Source organism: Physella acuta, unplaced genomic scaffold (assembly GCF_028476545.2).
Source record: "Physella acuta isolate Inbredline_101_S28 unplaced genomic scaffold, ASM2847654v3 ptg001949l, whole genome shotgun sequence".
In the NCBI taxonomy this organism is placed as follows: domain Eukaryota; kingdom Metazoa; phylum Mollusca; class Gastropoda; family Physidae; genus Physella; species Physella acuta.
In genome coordinates, this window is record NW_026733454.1 from 10001 (window position 1) to 31465 (window position 21465).

General features: G+C 35.3%; 1 protein-coding gene across 1 annotated transcript in view; it reads right to left on the reverse strand.

Moving 5' to 3' along the window:
* Positions 1-20630, reverse strand: part of LOC131931348 (uncharacterized) — a gene marked incomplete at its 3' end in the record, with an annotated part of 26874 nt that extends 6244 nt beyond the window's left edge. Inside the window, 9 exon segments of the mRNA XM_059288134.1 lie at positions 3211-3401; positions 6226-6395; positions 11139-11325; positions 11917-12094; positions 12724-12853; positions 13462-13581; positions 14622-14785; positions 15918-16167; positions 20607-20630. Of these exon segments, the coding sequence (XP_059144117.1) occupies positions 3211-3401; positions 6226-6395; positions 11139-11325; positions 11917-12094; positions 12724-12853; positions 13462-13581; positions 14622-14785; positions 15918-16167; positions 20607-20630 (1414 nt within the window).
* Positions 20631-21465: the final 835 nt, after the last annotated feature.

Sequence of the window (21465 nt, forward strand, 5' to 3'; positions counted from 1 at the left end):
GAAATCGAATCGAACAAACTGGTCTTTGCAATTTTTGTCCGTGTCTGTATGTGTGTCTGTGAAGACGATAACTTGAATATCGTTACAGCTAGGATGATGAAATTTCATATTCAAGTATTATATCAAATTTGTTGTTCTGTTTCAATTTTTTAGCGATTTCCGATAACCAGAAGTGGGATTTATTCTATTTTTAGCTGTTTAAAGGCCATAACTTTAGAACTGTTTCAGATAGATAAAAGAAAATTCACATATTATTATAAGTAAAAAAGTATATAAATTTCTGCCATCTTTAAAATTTTGAGTAATTTTCCATTGACCGGAAGTAGTATTTTATGCTATTTCCGATTACTCAAAAAACGCATATGAATTTATAAGGTACTAATAATATTCGGCACTATTATACACATATTGTTTTCCATTCGCTTGGTGCGCAATTCGTTTTTTTTCTACAAGATTTTCTATTTTATTTTTAAAAGTTTAATTAACTAAAGGGAGAAGAAAAAAAAACTACAATATATTCTTCGGGGTTAAAGAAGAAACGGAAGATTCTCACAATAACCTACGCTTAACAAATTCAAGACATAGTGCCATGTTAATTTGTATTGGTCTTAATTTTCCTATTTTTAAATACATTATGTTTGCTTATATATATATATATATATATATATATATATATATATATATATATATATATATATATATATATATATATATATATATATATATTCTAGGCATACTGACCAGCATCGCTTAGGCTTTCAAAAAACATTTGAGAATTTGAATGCTTAATCAGTTAGTGATTGGTTGATATGGAGAGCTTAAGTTTAAACAATAATGGTAATTTTATAGAAACCGCTGGTATGTTCGCATTGTATTACTTGAAAGGTAATTAGAACAAAGGTTCGCTGAATAGTATAACTAGTGGCGTAGGCAGGGGAGGGTAAGAAGGTAACAACACCCCACTCCCCTCCATGGACCCCTCTGTAAATTTTTTTTTACTGTCATAATACCAATAATACCACTGTTACCTATTTAAATCTACGTCTGAATCAGTATATATGTATAATTGTATATGTATGTTTAGAACAGTCATCTAAAAACGACGCTATGTTCACTCTGAGTTGGTTATTTCCACCCACACCCCCCCCCCCCACATCACCATCACAACTGTGCAGAGCGACATTAATGTCACACCTAGGCATACACTGAGTTGGATTCTTCACCTAAAGTGGCTGGACAGTGATGAGTGAAGTTTAATCCCCCCCCCCCCCAACACACCACGAACTGATCTGTTAAGTATATTTGTGAAAACGCGTAATGAGGTACCAAAGTACCATGCCAACAGAATCATAGTTTTTAAACAGATAAAACTCTGTAAATATTGTTTTTGCAATTATCAGTAAAGAGGAGTGGGATCTAACCCATACCTTATCATTATGTTAAAAAATTATCTTTAAAGAACACAAAAACAAGTAGCTGATTAAAAAATGAATGATCGCAACTGCAAGACCAATAATTTAGATATTTGTAAGCTTTCATTTAGAATGTTCTACATAATAGAATAAGTTTTTTAATTACATAGAAACGGTTGATTTTATACCAACTCTAATTTCAAACATTTCATTATGCTGTAATATTTTAGCATTTATGATGACAATATATTTAATTTTGATTGTAGACAACATCTTTTTGTTAAAACGAATAGTGCTAAGCTACTTTATTACATCTTCTATATATATAATTCTCTTCTTCGAGCCGTTAGAAAACAAGCTGCAACCTCGCCTTACAATCCCCTCTCTTCCTCTATATCAATATCACAACCACCCCCACCCCGCCCCCACATTGTCTGGTGAGTTGTGTTCACTCTGTTTACATTTTACAATCACAGAGACGGGTTTGGTGACGGCTATTAGGGGCAGATAATTTAGTTTGAAACGATTTTAAACTTAGAGGAGGTAACTAAGAGGAGGCTGCTTTCACGTGGGGGGGGGGGGGTAGTGTTTTTAAGCAAATATTTTCAATGGCAGCATTGGTACTGTCGAATTCACAAATTATAAATTACTGAAAAGTAGAAAAAAAAAAACAACTAAATAGCGGCGTATGATACGCAGCGGGTCGGCTCGTACTAAATAATTATTGATATGTTTTAACATTTACAATTAAATTTGTAGAAATATACATAGTTATATTAAGAGAGGGATTATTTCCCTTAGTTCGCTTGTCTTAATTAATATTCCAGGAATCATTATGTCAATTATTTTTTTCGAACATTACAAAACAGATTATGTTGCGTTTTTTTTTGTTGTATTGTGTGTATAAGTAGTATATTAGGTCCCTTTTGGTTAATATGGGGGAGGTGGAGATAAAGGTGGAGGAGCAAATGATATATAGTAAAATACTCCCTAACTGGGGGAGGCGGAGGGGACCCGCAGGAACAACGAGATATGGTAAAATACTCCCCCACCTGAGTGAGGTGGGGGAGGCGGAGGAGCCGCCGGAACAACGAGATATAATAAAATGCTCCCCCACCCTGGGGGAGCAGGTGGGCGAGGGTGGGGGAGGAGGAGGGGGAGGAGGAGAGGGAGTAGGTCAGTAGGTTAACACCGGTGATCTTGTGACGTAATCACCACCGGTACCTAGTTACGTAATTTGTTTATAATGAGTTTTTAATTAGTTTGATTGTTTTTAATTAGTTTTTAATTAGTGTAAATTTATTTATTTTGTTTTTAATTTTGTAATTTTTATCAACTAGTTGCGCAATTTGATTATTTGTTTGTTTTTAATTATTTTTTAATTAGTTTGAATTTTGTAATCTTTATTTTTATAATTTTTATTTATTATTCATTAATGTTTAATTAGTTTAATTTTTATTTTTTTTTAAATTTAAATTTTTTAATTTTTAAATATATATATTATATTTAATTAGTTTTTAATGAGTTTTTCAATTAATTAGTTTTTAATTAGAATATTTTATTTATTTTGTTTTTAATTTTGTATATTTTATTAATTTTTAATTAGTTTAATTATTTTTAAATTTAAATTTAAATTTTTTAAATTTTAATTTTTAAATATATATATATATATATATATATATATATATATATATATATATATATATATATATATATATATATTTATTTATTTATTTATTTATATATATATATATATATATATATATATATATAGTCTTCTATATTTAGATGTGCATACCTTTCATCAGTAGGTCTCTAGCGATTATTTCCACCTCATCTGTGCTGTTTTCCTTCAAACAGTATTGGGGATCATCTCGTAAAATTACCGTTTTTTTTGCGTTTCGGATTTTAAACCAGGGAAAGTATACTGTTAACTCTTCAATTGTCACAAATAGAAAGTACGCTCCGTATTCCTGAGTGCGATACACCCTATAGAAAAAATAAAAAAGTAAAACAAAACAAAACAATATATGTTTATAATGAATTACGAATATCCTAATATATAAAAGACCATGTGCGCACTTCTCTCTCTCTCTCTCTCTCTCTCTCTCTCTCTCTCTCTCTCTCTCTCTCTCTCTCTCTCTCTCTCTCTCTCTCTGTCCGCAAAATATTTTCGCCGGATATTACGTCAGAATCTTCAGCAATATATGGAGAACTTGATACGGACTTTAGTTGAAAATAATATGGTAGATGTTTTAAATGTATAACAACAATTTTATTTAAAGAAGAAAAATAAAAAATAAAGGCGTATTCGAATGTAAAAACAGGAAAAGCGTTTATAGTTGTGAAAAAAAAACGCATAAAACAGTAACTAATGACGTCGTCTGCCGTGTTTAGAATAAAAAGAAATGAACTATTTCATTCAAATTTGATTTAGATCTACGTACGCTATGAAATGGTTAAAATACAATTTTTCCGGCCTAAACTTATAACATGTTTTTTATCTATTTGGATTCTATATCTAGATCTAGAGATTCTAGATCTAGATCTAGATTCTAGACTATATCTAAATCTACGCAAAAACTAGACGTAGACGCTAAGTAACTAAGATCTAGATTTAGACTATCTACTCTATTTAAAAAATGAAATTATCTTTTAAACTATTTCAGGCCTTAATTGTTTTATATAAATCTTTTTTTGTTTAGCTATGGAACTGGCTAATTTGGGTTAAAAAAAATTAATTTGAAAAAAATAGGCATATTCACGTAAGTTAAGTTTTTTTTAGATACGTCTTTCATTCTCCGTGTTTTATAAGGTGCATAATTAGCTGAGATGATAGTGTACTTAATACCACGCAGGTGGTGCGCGATTTAGACAAGTCAAACTTAATTTTTTATTTTTATTTTTATATGTGAATCTTCCGATTTTAGACTATAAAGCAAGGAACTACTTAGGATTTTATCTTCAAACTAATACAAATTACTTAAAAACAACGTAATGACTATTGAATAGCCAGATTTTTAATGGAATCATTTAAGTCACTTAATCAGCGTATGCCTGTGTTGTGTTAGATGTGTCTGATTTTTAGCTAATTAGTTATTTTTGCTTTGTCACTAATATTGTTCAGCGTGTGGTGAAGCACACTGCGCTTTGAGCAATAACTATTTCGTAAATTATTTTTCTCAAACAAGTACATTTTAAAATATATAGGCCTATAATTCACGTGAAACGGGTACCGATGGCTAGTTATTCAATGAACCTGTTGAATTCAATCAACTACCAGTCATACACACAATTTTAAACTACCACGAGTGATATTATAGATAGGGTTTCTTTCAGACATTTTGCTTGGAGTGACTTGGAGGAGGGTATTTGAAACTTCCTTGCGGAGAGACAGAGGCGTAGCGACGCTTCCCGGCGCCCGGGGACAAACTTTCAATTTGCCACAATCCCCCCCCCCCCCCGAACAAACTTTCAATTTGGCACCCTCTTCTATATATTTTTTTTTATATTTATAATGCAAAACTGCAGCTAAAATGAGCTTTTAATTTTTTTCCAACCCATTTTGGCGCCGCCTAGGGTTTGCGTACGGGGACATATGTACCTCCCCCGCCCCCCTCCCCCCCCCCTCGCTACGCGTCAGCGGAGACTGAGGGACAGTGGTCAAATGATATTTTCAATTTAAAATTATTATTTTTTTATCATTTCGTCCCGTGGTAACAGTATACTTATTAGGTGGTACCCCCAATATCCTCTGCCCTGGAGAAACGGCTTAAAGAAATACTAATCTTACTTCCCGAATGCTTAAAATTTAATTTAAAAACACTGACTTTTTTAAAGCAAAAAAAAAATCTGAAGTCCACATTTAGTTAATCTCATCCCCTCCCTGAATCACACATCACTAAAATCTGAACACCCACCCTCCCACCCCACGGCAAGGAATTTTTTTTTTAATTTATGTTTTTAACCTATTATTTAAGGTCGGTGTCATTTATTAGAACATTTAACAATTTAATGTAATCGTGTTGCTATTTCATTTCACCGACCAGCTGTTAGTCTAGACCTTTAAACTGCTGCTCAGACTGACTGGTTTATTTACCAGACGAAACATTTGTTCGTACACAGTGAAGAATACTGATGCAGGGCATTTAACGTGCAAGGCCAACAGAGTAGCTAGATCTATTTACAGGTCTATGGGGCGACCTTTACCTTGACCCACTTGATCGCGTTGCGTAGTTTTTATGGCACGCAGCTTCTCCGTCTAACAACATTGCAACAAGAAGGTTGTCTATAAACGCAATATTAGGGGTATTTAAGAAAATTGATTCAGCTTGTACGCCTACTTTGTTTATGTTTTGAAACAAACCAAATAAAAGCTGAGAAATATAGGAAATTTAAAAATTATATGCCTTATTTTTGTATTTTTTTATAGTGGAAGGGTTAAAGTTTGGTTAAGTATATAATAATATACATTCAGAGGCATATATATATAAATATATATATATATATATATATATTATATATATATATATATATATATATATATATATATATATATATATGTATATATAATATGTATATATATATATATATATATATATATATATATATATATATATATATATATATATATAATAGTTCACAAAACACATAGCCATGAATTGCACGTCATTCTCTACTAGAGAAATGCGGGTAACATCTAATATGCCTCACCGAGTGACACGTGCTCTATTGACGAGACTAGATGGCAACATTTGCTCAACTAACAAAAATGTATCCAAAAAAAATCAAAACAGAAGCAGTATTTTCTCACCTCCGGGTCTTTGGCTCTAAATAATCCTCCGGGTAGCCGCTTATTAGGAGCTCATATCTCAGCACTTTAGTGGGGGAGTTCTTATCAAAGTAGTCTGCGAGCTCATATCTCAGCTCCTGTGATCCGTTAAAAAACAGGCTACATTCACTTTCAACCGGTGAAAAGTTTAGCTGCAAACAAAAATAAAATAAAAAAACAGAAGTGTAAGTGCTCCATTTGAATACTGATACAACACGCTCTCTGTAGCAAGGTGTAGGCACTAGTCTGATCTAGACAACTTCCCAAATGAGGCGTCGCCCGCACGGTTTTGGGTCGCTGCTATTTAGCTTGCATGAAGCTTTCCCAGAAAACAGCACGTGACCTAGATTACTCACGCTGTCCCAGCTGCTTCAACGAGCTTTGTTTTCCCGATTCTCCCAAACCCCTTCCCCAAAGCCTTCGCCACACCATTCCCCACACCGTCTCACACAGCCTTTCCCACCCTTCCCCACACACTTCCCCACACCCTTCTCCACACCCTTCCCCACACCATTCACCACTCCTTTCCCCCCACCCTTCCCCACACACTTCCCCACACACTTTCCCCACACACCTTCCCCACACACTTCCCCACACTTTCCCCACTCCCTCCCCCACACCTTCCCCACACACTTCCCCACACCCTTCCACACAGCCTTCCCCACAGCCATCCCCACTCCCTTCCCCACACCATCCCCACACTCTTCCTCACACACTTCCCCACACCCTTCCCCACACCCTTCCCCACTCCCTTCCACACAGCCTTCCCCACACCCTTCCCCCACACACTTCCCCGAACTTTCCCCACACCATCCCCACACCGCTCCCCACACACTTCCCCACACCCTTCCCCACACATCTTCCCCACACCTTCACCACACCCTTCCCCACTCCCTTCCCCACTCCCTTCCCCACACACTTCCCCACACCCTTCCCCACACATCTTCCCCACACCCTTCTCCACTCCCTTCCCCACACACTTCCCCACACACTTCCCCACACCCTTCCCCACACATCTTCCCCACACCCTTCCCCACTCCCTTCCCCACACACTTCCCCACACTTTCCCCACACCCTTCCCCACACTTTCCCCCACACCCTTCCCCGCACCCTTCCCTACACCTTCCCCACACCCTTCCCCACACCGTTCGCCACAATAAATAAAAAACAACAATAAACAGCTGTTACCGTAGTTAAAAGATCAATGAAAGCATGAGTTTCCTTCCCAAGTGAGAATAGCAATAGATTACAGTAGTACGTATTAACTGAGTTTTCTTCCTAAGTTGAGAGTAGCAATAGATTACTGCAGTACGTAATAACTAACTTTTCTTCCCAAGTTGAGAATAGCAATAGATTACTGCAGTACGTAATAACTAACTTTTCTTCCTAAGTTGAGAGTAGCAATAGATTACTGCAGTACGTAATAACTAACTTTTCTTCCCAAGTTGAGAATAGCAATAGATTACAGCAGTGCGTGTTAACTAGCACCCATGATTCGTTCTTGAGGCTTTCAGGTTCAGCAGTTGTAAGAAGGCGTATGATGGGTTCCTTTCAGTGTTTCTTTCAGACTTTTTTCTCCGGAGGGGCACTTGAAATTTTCGGGGGGGGGGGGGGGGGGGGCGGTAAACTTTCTTCGGGGGGGGGGGGGGGGGGCGGACACTGTTAAAAGTATATATTTTCTATATAAATTATATAAATTTCATTTCGTTCGGGGGGGGGGGGGGGGGGGGGGGGGAAGAGATTCCTGGAAGAAACTCTGGTCCCTTTTCGAATTTTGAATAGATTTGTATTTTGGTTCTCAAGATTATTGGTGACAGAGCTTCGCCTCTCTCTCCCAAATAAGAATATTTAACGACGTATTATGGAGCCCTATTTGGTTATTTAAACAGCTGTTATGGATCCCCTATTGGACTATTTAAAGATGCGTTATGGTCTACTTGATTATATTGTTTATAAAAGAGCAATGCGTCATGAAACTTTGCCTATCTTTACCACGACAATTTAAATAGTGTTTTTTTTTCTTCTACCCCACAACGTGTCTTAATCGTAGTAGAAACATTACCGATGTTGTAAATCTATTTGTCTTTTTTTTTTACCATAATTAATTGTGAAGGTGCACGATAAAATATATTACGTAATTGAAAATGTAATTGTTTTTGTCGTTTTGTGTCTGCTAAATAGCCTGGATACCCCCCCCCCCCCTCACAATATGAGCTCATGGTAAAACAAGTCATTTTTTCAAAATTACGTAATATCGGGAATATCCTATTTTAAAATAGGCGCGTGAGTTTTTTCTAGAAGTCTTCATTTTCTGAGGAAATAAATACACATAATATCGGGAATTTCCTATTTGTAATTCAAACAAAGAAGGATAATTGTAACAACTTTATGTTTCCATCGTATTAATCCTTTTAAACGCGGTACACAATGTCTGTTGATATATATATATATATATATATATATATATATATATATATATATATATATATATATATATATATATATGTATATATATATATATATATATATATATATATATATATATATATATATATATAAACTGTATGTGGGCGTGTTGTTGTGCGGTGTGCGTGTGATTGTGCGTGGTGCGTCTGTGAGTGTGAGTGTGTGTGTGTGTGTGTGTGTGTGTGTGTGTACACGCTTAGCGATTGTATTATGTTGTCCCTCTTAGTATTATCTAGATCAGGGGTCGGCAACCTTTTGAAGCGGAAGAGCCAAAAGTTACAATTTTCAAAATTTCCCTGGTTTTAAAAGAGCCACTTACATTTTTTATTACAAATATTTTATTTTTTATTAAGATTATTAATATTTGTGCAAGGAGCTGAGAGCCGCATCTTGATATCAAAAGAGGCCGCATGCGGCTCGCGAGCCGCAGGTTGCCGATCCCTGATCTAGATGGTGGAGTCGCTAGACCGGGGTATGACCCGGTGCGACACCGCATGATGTCCACCACACCCACTCTTTTTTCTCATTAAATTTTGCATTTGGTGTCACCCCCCCCCCCCCCCCTCCCCGGTAAAAGCTTTAAAGTATTCACATTTAATTCAAATGATGTTTATCTATAATCGGTTGTTAAGATAGCTGGGTTTTCTCTGTAGTTTGCATTTTACGTCATAATTTTTAACTCTAAATAACCATTGATTGAATTTGCAAAAACATATTTATTCTATATATCTCGCAATTTTTTTTATCTTGGTGTTACCCCCGTAAATGGTGTCACCCCTGTGCGGCCCGCACCCCTCGCCCCCCGCCTCGCGACGCCCTCTGATCTATATCTTTACGACTGAAGGATGGATATCAGCAAAACATGTGAAAAATAACCAAGTCCAAATCCATCATGAAACGAAGATAGAACTACCTCATGCAATTAAAACAAACGAAAACGAATTTTTGAAAAGGCCCTTGTGTCGCCGATAGAATGTAAAAACAAAACAGAATATCTCAAACCAGGAAATTTAAATACTAGCACCATATCGCGTTGACTGACAAAAGCTCAATTAGTCTAATGACGCTGGCGTCTAATAGTTTCCTGATTCACAAAACACGTTTAGTAATGAGTGTTTAAAATTAAATTGTTTAATGAAAATAATAATATGAGGCTTACATGGTAAAACATACAGGAGAATAAGGTTCAAGCAGGGGCGTAGCGAGAGGGGGGGGGCGGGGTGTGCGGAGCGCACCGGGTGACACCATTTAGGGGGGTGACACCAAGACAAAAAATAGCTAAATCTATAGAGAAGAACTTGAGGGGGGGGTGCAAATCGAAAGTTTGAGGGGGGTGCAAATTGAAAAATTTGTCCCCCGAAAGAGTCGCTACGCCTCTGGGGGGTGACACCATTATGTGCCGCACCGGGTGACACCCGACCTCGCTACGCCACTGGGTTCAAGTACAACTTCTATTACTTGAGGAGTAGAAATCCAGGATAAACTTATTACATCTATGATATAACAACTAATTGTGCTTGATAATACCTTATCTTTAAAAAAAAATCATAACTATAACAAAATTGAAAACATCTCTCCATAACTTTTCTATATAGGCCTATTATTGTAAAATGTTAGGGTATGTTAGGGTTATAGTCAGTGGCGTAGCGAGGTCGGGTGTCACCCGGTGCGGCACTTAATGGTGTCAGCCCCCAGAGGCGTAGCGACCCTTTCCGGGGACCAACTTTCAAATTTTCGATTTGCACCACCCCCCCCCCCTCAAACTTTCGATTTGCGCCACCTCCCTCAAGTTTTTCTCTATATTTTTTGCTATTTTTTGCTTGGTGTCACCCCCGCCCCCCCCCCCCTCGCTACGCCTCTGATTATAGTGTTGCTGGTCTGGATCTAATGTAAGACACAGGATTATATGATGGATATGTCACTTTGTTTTATTTTAGTATGTGTGATGAGTTCACTATACATTTGCAGATCTGAAAAAGTAAGCTGGTCTGAATTAATTTATTTACTTGTCGTTTATTATAGACTAAGTGAGATCAAACAAAAAACATATTTATTATTTTAGGTAGAGCTCACGTTAAATAAACATTTTTGACATGAAGTGATGACAGCTAACATGCAGTTTGCTGTTGAGCTGTGGCGTTTGTGTCCGAAAAAGGGACAACCGTATATTTTCCGGGGGGGGGGGAGGAAATTTTTTTTTTAATATCGTTGATAAAAGAAATTTTGGAGCTTCCCCCCCCCCCCCCCTAGATTGGGGGGGGGGTCTCCTGTTCAGCTTTCCACCACTGTCAATCATGATAATCGTAGTTTCTTAGACTCTTCTGGAAAAGTCTCTTCATTTTCTGATAAAAAAAAAGGATCGTTTTTAAGCAGCCAATCTGCTGTGTGTCTCAGCTTAGGTACGCGTTGAAAAATCCGGTCTAAAAAACGATTTGACGAGAGAGGATGTTGTGAAAAATCCGGTCTAAAAACGATTTGACGAGAGAGGATGTTGTATCAGGAAGCTGGTAGCGTAGAGGTTCTCCTTTCATTGATTTGAAGGTTATCTGTACAGGCAGTAGGGAGGAGTTGGGTGGTCTCCCCGTCAACATCTCCACCACAGTACAGCCAACACTCCTTTAGGATAAAGTTAACAATGGTGGAAATGTTATGATAAAGTTAACATTATTGGAAATGTTAAGATAAAGTTAACAATATTGGAAATGTTAAGATAAAGTTAACAATATTGGAAATGTTAAGATAAAGTTAACAATATTGGAAATGTTGAGATGTAACCGATTTCTTATATTTTATATAAAAAGTTTAGCTTTTAATGTTTCAATGTTTAATTGTGTAGCTACAGGCGGATGTCTGAACGGAGTTTTAGCCTCCACCGCCATCTTTAAGTCGGCTTTATACCACCCCCACCCCTCCCCCTACATAGAAACTGAACTAATGTATGTAAATACCAAGTCACACCCCGAAAGTATCTTACGCAAAATGGTGTAGATATGTATATTGACATGATCAATACATACCATCTGCTAGTGTAGTATAAAATGGTGTAGCCATGTATATAGACATGTATATAGACATGTATATAGACATGAGCAATACATACCATATATCAGCCCTGCTGGTGTAGTATAAAATGGTGTAGTCATATATATAGACATGTATAATATAGACATGTATATAGACATGTATATAGACACGATTAATACTTACCATATATCAGCCCTGCTGGTGTAATGTAAAATGGTGTTTCCTTCAGTGAAGATCACCTCGGGTGCCATGTACAGCACTGTACCAACCTCTGTCTGCACGCCACTCGAATCATTGATCTCAGATATTCCAAAGTCCGTTATTTTAATGTTCCAGTCATTCTCCATCAGAATGTTACAACCTTTATTGTTACACATATCAAATTGTTATATATATATATATATATATATATATATATATATATATATATATATATATATATATATATATATATATATATAATATATATAAATATACTACAATATATAAACACACACACGCTCATATATATATATATATATATATATATATATATATATATATATATATATATATATATATATATATATATATATATATATATATATATATATATATATATATATATATATATATATATATATATATATATATATATATATATATATATTCGCTTACGTTGCATATTCGAACCTCGTGGTCGGATGGTAGAGCATTTGACTGATAACCCGAAAGTCTATTCTCGAGTTCGGTTTTTAGCTCTGATGGGTGCCCGACTCACGTGAATGAAAATAAGGCGACTTGCCGTATTTTCTCTCGGTATGCTGAGGTTGCTGAATCAAATAAACTCTACTTCATCTGCTCTGTGTGTTTTGTGCACGAACTGGAAAAGATGATGATGCTGATGTTGATGTTATTTGCATTAGTTATTATCCATTGCATTCGATGAGATTTATTTGTATTCAGGACATGTGTTTGTACTGTGTCAGCGTGTAATTAGTGACAATTTACCCTTGATATCTCTATGTAGGATGTTGTTTTGGTGCAAGTAGTCGACGCCTTCAAGTATTTGAATGGTAAAGTGTCGCGTCAGCTTCTCGTCTAGGTGTCCTCTATCGGAGACGAATGAGGCTAAGGTCCCCTAATCAATGCAAGAATTGTTGTATATCATTAGAATACCTTTTATATCAGCTATCTAAGTTAATAACAAGTTGCTAATAATATTTAAAATACTGAGGTATTAATCTTAATATGCAAATTTTAATGCTATTTTTACTTTTCGAAAACAAAAATTCAGGTAGGTAGGTATGTATTTTTAGTGACGTTACTGAAAAAAAACAGGTGGCAACTAACTTCAGATATTTTCATGCGTTTCTTATAATCAAACCATATTTTATTCGAACAATAAAAAAAAAAACAAATCTACGGTCATATACGGTCATCTACGGTCATCTTTGGTCATCTACGATCATCTCTGGTCATTTACGGTCATTTACGGTCATCTCCGGTCATCTTCGGTCATCTACGGTTATCATCGGTCATTTACGGAAATCTACGGTCATCTAGACATCACAACATTGACACAACCTGTATATTTATAATGCCGGTGACGATGTTTATACCCATCACCTAACTTAAATACTAACACTATATTGTGCGTTAAAACCACACACAAACTATGTCAACATTACTAATCTTGTCTTAATCAATATAAAATTAAATACAAACATAAAGAAATATTATATTTACACTTTTTAAATATTCCAGGAAAATAAAAAATGCATCTTCTTGTTTCAGAAACCCATGGAACTGCACAATCCTCGGGTGCTTGGTTTTGAGTAGAATCATCGCTTCCTTTTTGCAGGTTTCCTGCCAGCAGCAATAGTTCAAACGTTAGTGTTTGTTATCACAAAGATATGAAGGCAATATGCCACATGAATTTGTGGGTGAATGGAAAGATGTGTAACGGAAAACTGCGCAACCGAAAATTTCCAAGAGCATTTTTGCTTTTTCTAAATCGAGCATTTATAGACAATTTTAAAAAGTGACTACAAGTACATTTCAACGAAATATTAGAAAATTAAAGTGTATTAGTTATAATCATTTTGTATTTGCGCATTTATTTCTGTTTGCGCAGTTTTTCGTTGTTTAGTTTCCCGATTGCGCATCTTTTCTGTAATCCGAATTTGTGATTATTACAATAGCACATGATAAAAATTATTAACAATTTCTAATTCGCTGTTTTTATTGGACCTTGAACAATGTATATTTGTAAAAACACATTGGTAGCTTTCTTTGTTGTTATTTTGTGTCGTTATTTCTTTTTAGCGATGATGTGTTACTAATAATAGTGTCACGTGTTTTACAGTAATAAATTTTTTTATGTCAGCTTGGTTTTCAGGTTTGGATAATTTTTATAATTAGTAAGAGAACATTTGGTAAATGAAACTTTAAACGTTCCCTTCATTTATAATGCGTTTGTTTCACATTTTATTATATCCAACCCTGATCACTCTATTTCAGTTGTTGTTTATTATAGATACATTTAATCATCATCTTTTATCGTTCGTGCCCAAGACACATAGGGCATATGAAATAGAGACGTCGGCTTGTGAAGGGATACTGTGGACAGCACTATGCCCAGCCTTCTTTGTTTCCCTGACGTGAGTTAGGTACCCATCAGAGCTGGGTGGAATCAGGGACATTCTACTGACTTGAATCCCGATTCAAACTGGAGACTTTCGGATTAGCAGTCCAGCTCTCTACCGCTATGCCACTCCCTCCCATAGTTACATTCAATACCGAAATACAGAATACAAAATAAAAAAATATCCGACCGAAATAAAATTAAAAAAGGAACATTGAAAGCAATTTATTTTGTGTAAAAATAACATCACTTCTCACGTTACCATGTGTTTCTCATCCCTGAAGTAAAGTCTTTTTGCGACAAATTTTTTCTCCTCAGGATGTTGCGTATCTGTCACAAGATGGACACTACCAAATGCTCCGGCACCTAGCCTTTGTCCGGTTTCTATGTGAAACTCTTTTGGGAAATCGTCAGAGAGGACTTTGTCTGGGTCAAGATTTATGTCAGTTACATATAACATCAATATATATATATATGTATATATATACATATATATACATATATATATATATATATATATATATATATATATATATATATATATATATATATATATATATATATATATATATATATATATATATATATATATGTATATATATATATATATGTATATATGTATATATATATATATATATATATATATATATATATATATATATATATATATATATATATATATATATATATATATATATATATATATATATATATATATATATATATATCATTAACTACAAAACATTAACATACAACAGAATATAATTCGATAACTATACAATGCATCGCAATAACTGCAAAATATGTTTCATTTTTTTACCAAATGTAACTTAATTTCTACAAATCATATCTAGGTATCTACAAAATATACCTCAGTAATTACAAAATATATCTCAGTAACTACAAATTATATCACATTAACTAGAAATTAAATAATGGTAAGTACATAATATTGTTAATGTACTTCACCTAAAAACCCGAACCTTATAACTGAACCTTAAAATGTTTTAGATTAGAAATTTGTTGATTTGAACCTATTATTTATGTTTTAAATATTTGATACATAGTTTCTTTTCACTTCAGGGAAGGAGGAGGTCATTCCGCCCCCCCCCCCACCACCACCCCCGAATTTCATTCACACCCCCTCTCCCGAATTAAATAGAAAAAAATAAACATTTATATAGAAAATATAAAGACTACTCTACTCAGAGGCGTAGCGACCCTTCCCGGCGCCCGGGGACAAACTTTTGTATTTGCACCCCCCCTCGAGATTTTGATTTGCACTCCCCCTCAAACTTTCGATTTGCACCCCCCCCCCCCTCGAGATTTCCATTTGCACCCCCCCCCCCCGTCAAACTTTCGATTTGCACCCCCCTCAAACTTTCGATTTGCACCCCCCTTTATTTTTCCAACCCATTTTGGCGCCCCCTCAGGTCGGCGCCCGGGGAAATATGTCCCCCCCCACCCCCCCCCTCGCTTCGCTACTGTCTACTAGTACTTTGTAAAAGTGTATTTTACAATATACACATTTTTTAGAATCCAGCTCGACTCTACTAACCTGGTTTGGTCGGTAAGATACCGCTAGTCCTCCCCGACCTCCAAAATATTGAGTTGACGTTGTCCAAAATCTCGCTATTCCCACAGTTATTCAACATGTTAAGGACCTCAGTTAACTCATCGTTGCTGATGATTTCCTGACTCGCCTCCTCATTACTGCTCAACTCTTTCAAACATTCCGTCGTGAACTCCTGTTCCTCCGGGTCTCTCTGGTTCAGGATGATTTTCAGCGTGTCGAAGAGGGGGATGATCTGGCGATAGTAAGAGAGCTAGTTTTTATTACATAACAGCATTACAGTCAGAGAAAGTCTACCCCCCCCCCCCCCAAAACGAAATGGTATTTATGTAGAAAATATATAATTTTAACAGTTTCCGCCCCCCCCCCCCGGTAATTTTAGTCCCCCCCCCCCCCAATGATGGTAGACAAGGGGTCGGCAACCTTTTGAGGCGGAAGAGCCAAAAGTTAAAATTTACAATCCTTCCCAGTTTTTAAAGAGCCACTAACAATATTTTTTTCACCGGTTTTTTAATGGTATTTGATTAAGATTAGGCAAATAGATTTAAAATAAATGGGTTTAAGTATGAAACACTATTTATTCATATAAAAACATACACATGTTTTCGCACAAAACAAAGTATTTTAGTTAGCTCTGCTAGGATAATAAAATCAAATTATATAACCCAGGGGTCGGCAACCTGCGGCTCGCGAGCCGCATGCGGCTCTTTTGGTGTCCAGTTGCGGCTCTTCAGCTCCATGCACAAATATTAATAATTATTTTTATTTTATTTTCAAAACTCATAAAAAATATTAGACTGCAACACTCGGTAGTAAACGATAAAACAATAGATATAATCAATAAACATTCACTATTATATTATAATATTTAGTTACTCCCTATCTCAATGTACTTCCTATTACATTGTCCATTCCGAATTGAAACATGCAACTTCATAGTGGATATCACAAAGAAACTAAACCAGCTAAGTGTAAAACTGAAAGAAAAACCCGGACTATGTCTTGCTTGAAGAAGTGGTTTGTTTCGGTGAGCGGTAAATTACTAAATTACGAAAAATCTGAAAAAAATATCGTTATAAAACCAATTCTACTATTCAATCACTTCAGCATTAATATAAACAAAATGAAGGATGTTTTCACTGAGAGATTTAAGCTATTCAAAACAAATGCAAGTACTCTGACTTACTTAGTATATCTTCTCCACACAAATTCAAATGAGATTAGTTCATATATTCAAAGCTATTTATTTAAAATTACATATGTAATGTATTTGTTTAGGAATATATATATATATATATATATATATATATATATATATATATATATATATATATATATATATATATATATATAAAATCCTAGACAAATATACTATTGACATACAAATGTTAGTGGCTCTTTAAAAACCAGGTAATGTTGTAAATTGTAACTTTTGGCTCTTTCGGCTCAAAAGGTTGCCGACCCCTGATATAACCATATAATACAGGGGTCGGCAACCTGCGGCTCGCGAGCCGCATGCGGCTCTTTTGATGTCAGGATGCGGCTCTTCTGCTCCATGCACAAATATTAATAATTATTTTATTTTCGAAACTCTTAAAAATATTGTTCTGCAACATTCGGTGATGAACGATATAATAATAAATATAAACAATAAACACTCGCCATTCTGTTTGAATATTTGGTTACTTCCTATTTTAATGTAGGGCCCTACTTCCTATTAAATTGTCCATCCCGAATCGAAATATTCAACTTCATGGTGGATATTACAAAGAAACTAAAAGAGCTAAATGTAAAACTGCAAGGACAGGAAAACCCAGCCTATGAGTTGCTTGAAAAAGTTGATTGTTTCGAAAAAAAAACTTTTTTGTTGAAATCACAGAGAGCGATACATTACTTAATTTTGATAAATTTGAAAAAAAAAATATCATGCTACTTTTAACATGAATTGTTTAGGCATTACAATAAACAAAATGAATGATAGATTCCTGAGTGATTTGAGCAATTCGAAACAAATGCAAGTACTTTGACGTTCATAGTAGATCGTCTTAACACAAAAACAAATGCGATCGACATTGAGCCAATTGGAATGGATGCTGGTTCGCTTCAAATGAAATGGCTGGATTTGAAAACCAAACATTTCACGGAACTCAGGAGAAAGTTAGAAGATTTGGAGATCCAGAAAAACGCGCACGTTTCGCAGCACAACTGGACAGCTCTAACATAAATGCCTCGAGTTTAGGCACTATTATGTGACGCATGAAATATTCTCCCAAGATACTACAGTGAGGTAAAGAAGTTAGCATTTGGAGTGCTGACGATCTTCGGGTCACTATATTTATGCGAGCAGGCGTTTTTTTTTTTTTGCATGAATAAAATAAAAGTAAAAAAGCCAACCAGTGTTTCTTCCGGGCATTTCTTGGGAGGGGTTCCCTCCCCGGACGAAATTGACTTTATATAGAAAATATATACTTTTAACAGTGTCCTTACTGGAAATTTTAGTCCGTCCCCCGCGAAAATTTTTAGTGCTTCCCCCCCCCCCCCCCTTGGAGATAAAAGTCTGGAAGAAACACTGAAGTAAACTAACAAATAAAAAAATCTTAAGGCGTGAGGCGTGATTGAAACTGAAAACAAGTTATGAGCCAGGTTTAAACAAACTTTCAAAAAGCTTGCAAGGTCAAACTATAATTGTAAATATTATTCAATAATTATTGTGATATAATTTGATTACTGATTTTATTATTCTAGCAGAGCTGGTTAAAATACTTAAATATGTTTTGTGCTAATCATGTGTATGTTTTTATATGAATAAATATTATTTCATATTAAAAGCTATTTATTTTAAATTATATATAGGCCTATATATATATATATATATATATATATATATATATATATATTCCTAATAAAATATCATAATATTGAAATAAAAATGGCGGCTCTTTAAAAACTGGGAAATTTTTTAAATTGCGACTTTTGGCTCTTGCGTCTCAAAAGGTTGCCGACCCCTGATATAATAAACTATATCTCCCCCAGGCTAACGAGATTTCGAATTATAAGCGAGAGAGACCGAGACTTAAATTTTACATTATATGATCAATTGTTTATCAGAAATTGATATTTTTAAAACATCAAGAATGTAAGATGACTAACAGTGCTTTAATTAAACGGATGCAACATGGTAATTAAATAATAGAAAAAAAAATTAAAAACGAATGAAAATTTCGTACGAAACTTTATATAATAAGTTTAGTAAAATAATTTTTACAATTATTTTATAATGATTACGTTTATCTATTCAAAAAAAAAAACAACATTTGAAACTAATTAAGTTCTATCCCTTGAATGTTTAAATTTGTTAATGGGAAGTAACTAACATAATTCAATATTTCATGTTAAAATTTTAAGCAATTTAAACATTGCAGCGATATCAAAACATACTTAACAATAATCACCTTATTTATCATTTAACAACATACATTGTATTAGTAGACATACATATTTATTTTAAAATCTGTTTTAATTTAGTAGATGTGTCTGTTTGTTTGTAGTAGGACATTTTTTTAATAAAATCTTTTATGTCACTGCTAAAATGTTAATTCCAGTAGTTTTTGTTGTAAAAACAAGTAAACGAGCTGGTTGTTTGAATTTAATATTTATTTTTCAAGCCCCTGGCATCACTACTGGTATAATGATGGCAGAGCTTACTACGATAACTTACTCCATACAGTTATCGATCACTGACTTAATACAGTTATTGATCACTTACTCCATACAGTTATTGATCACTGACTTGATACAGTTATTGATAACTTACTCCATACAGTTATTGATTACTTACTTGATACAGTTGTTGATTACTTACTTGTTACAGTTATTGATCACTTACTTGATGCAGTTATTGATAACTTACTTGATACAGTTATTGATCACTTACTCCATACATTTATTGATCACTTACTCCATACAGTTATTGATCACTTACTTCATACAGTTATTAATCACTGACTTGATACAGTTATTGATCACTTACTTGATACAGTTATTGATCACTTACTCCATACAGTTATTGATCACTTACTCCATACAGTTATTGATCACTAACTTGATACAGTTATTGATCACTTACTTGATACAGTTAATGATCACTTACTCGATACAGTATTTATTTTTGTTGTTCAACCCAATTTCATAAAAAAGCGTAATCCTTTCTTGTATTTTTAAAGCCCTGCTATGTGACAGTGTAAAGTGTTACTTTATTTTTCCGCTCTAAATAAAAATAACGCCAACTATAGTCATAGATAGAATCACGGGTAATTTTATGTAATTGTTGTAAAGGTATTCAGACACAAGCAAAATCGTAAAAACAAATCGTTCAAATAGGCCGTCGAACAAATCGCTTTAACTAGAATTAAAGAGAAATCAAACCCTTACTTCTCTACTAGCCTGGTCTTTCCTGGCAAATTTAGACAACTCTTGTACTACCAAATCACCCCTTACCCCACTTACCGCTTTACTTTCCTGGAAAATCTAGATAGCATTTGTAATACCACCCCCTAATTACCTCTCAACTAGCCTGGTCTTTCCCGTCAAATTTATACAGCCCTTGTAATACCAAATCACCCCCCATTTACCTCTCTATTTTACCAAATCACCCCCTACCCCCACCCCACTTACCTCTCTACTAGTCTCGTCCTTCATTTGCAAATTTAGAACACCCCTATAATACAGATTTACCCCCCTTACCTCTCTATAAAAGCAAATCACCCCCCCCCCCCCACTTACCTCTCTATAAAACCAAATCACCCCGCCCTCCAAACTTACCTCTCTATAAAACCAAATCACCCCCCCCCCCCACTTACCTCTGTATAAAACCAAATCACCCCCCGCCCCACATTTACCTCTCTATAAAACCAAATCACCCCCCCACACACTTACCTCTCTATAAAACCAAATCACCCCACACTTACCTCTCTATAAAACCAAATCACCCCACACTTACCTCTCTATAAAACCAAATCACCCCACACTTACCTCTCTATAAAACCAAATCACCCCACACTTACCTCTCTATAAAACCAAATCACCCCACACTTACCTCTCTATAAAACCAAATCACCCCACACTTACCTCTCTATAAAACCAAATCACCCCCCCCCCCACACTTACCTCTCTATAAAACCAAATCACCCCCCACTTACCACTCTATAAAACCAAATCACCCCCCCCACACTTACCTCTCTATAAAACCAAATCACCCCCCCCCCCCACTTACCTCTCTATAAAACCAAATCACCCCCCACACTTACCTCTCTATAAAACCAAATCACTCCCCCCCCCCCCAAACTTACCTCTCTATAAAACCAAATCACCCCGCCCCCCAAACTTACCTCTCTATAAAACCAAATCAGCCCCCCCCCCCAAACTTACCTCTCTATAAAACCAAATCACCCCCCCCCCCCCCCCCACTTACTCTCTACAAGCTCCTTAATAAAAGTCAATAGTATTATCTAATCAATAGTAATATAACTTTTAC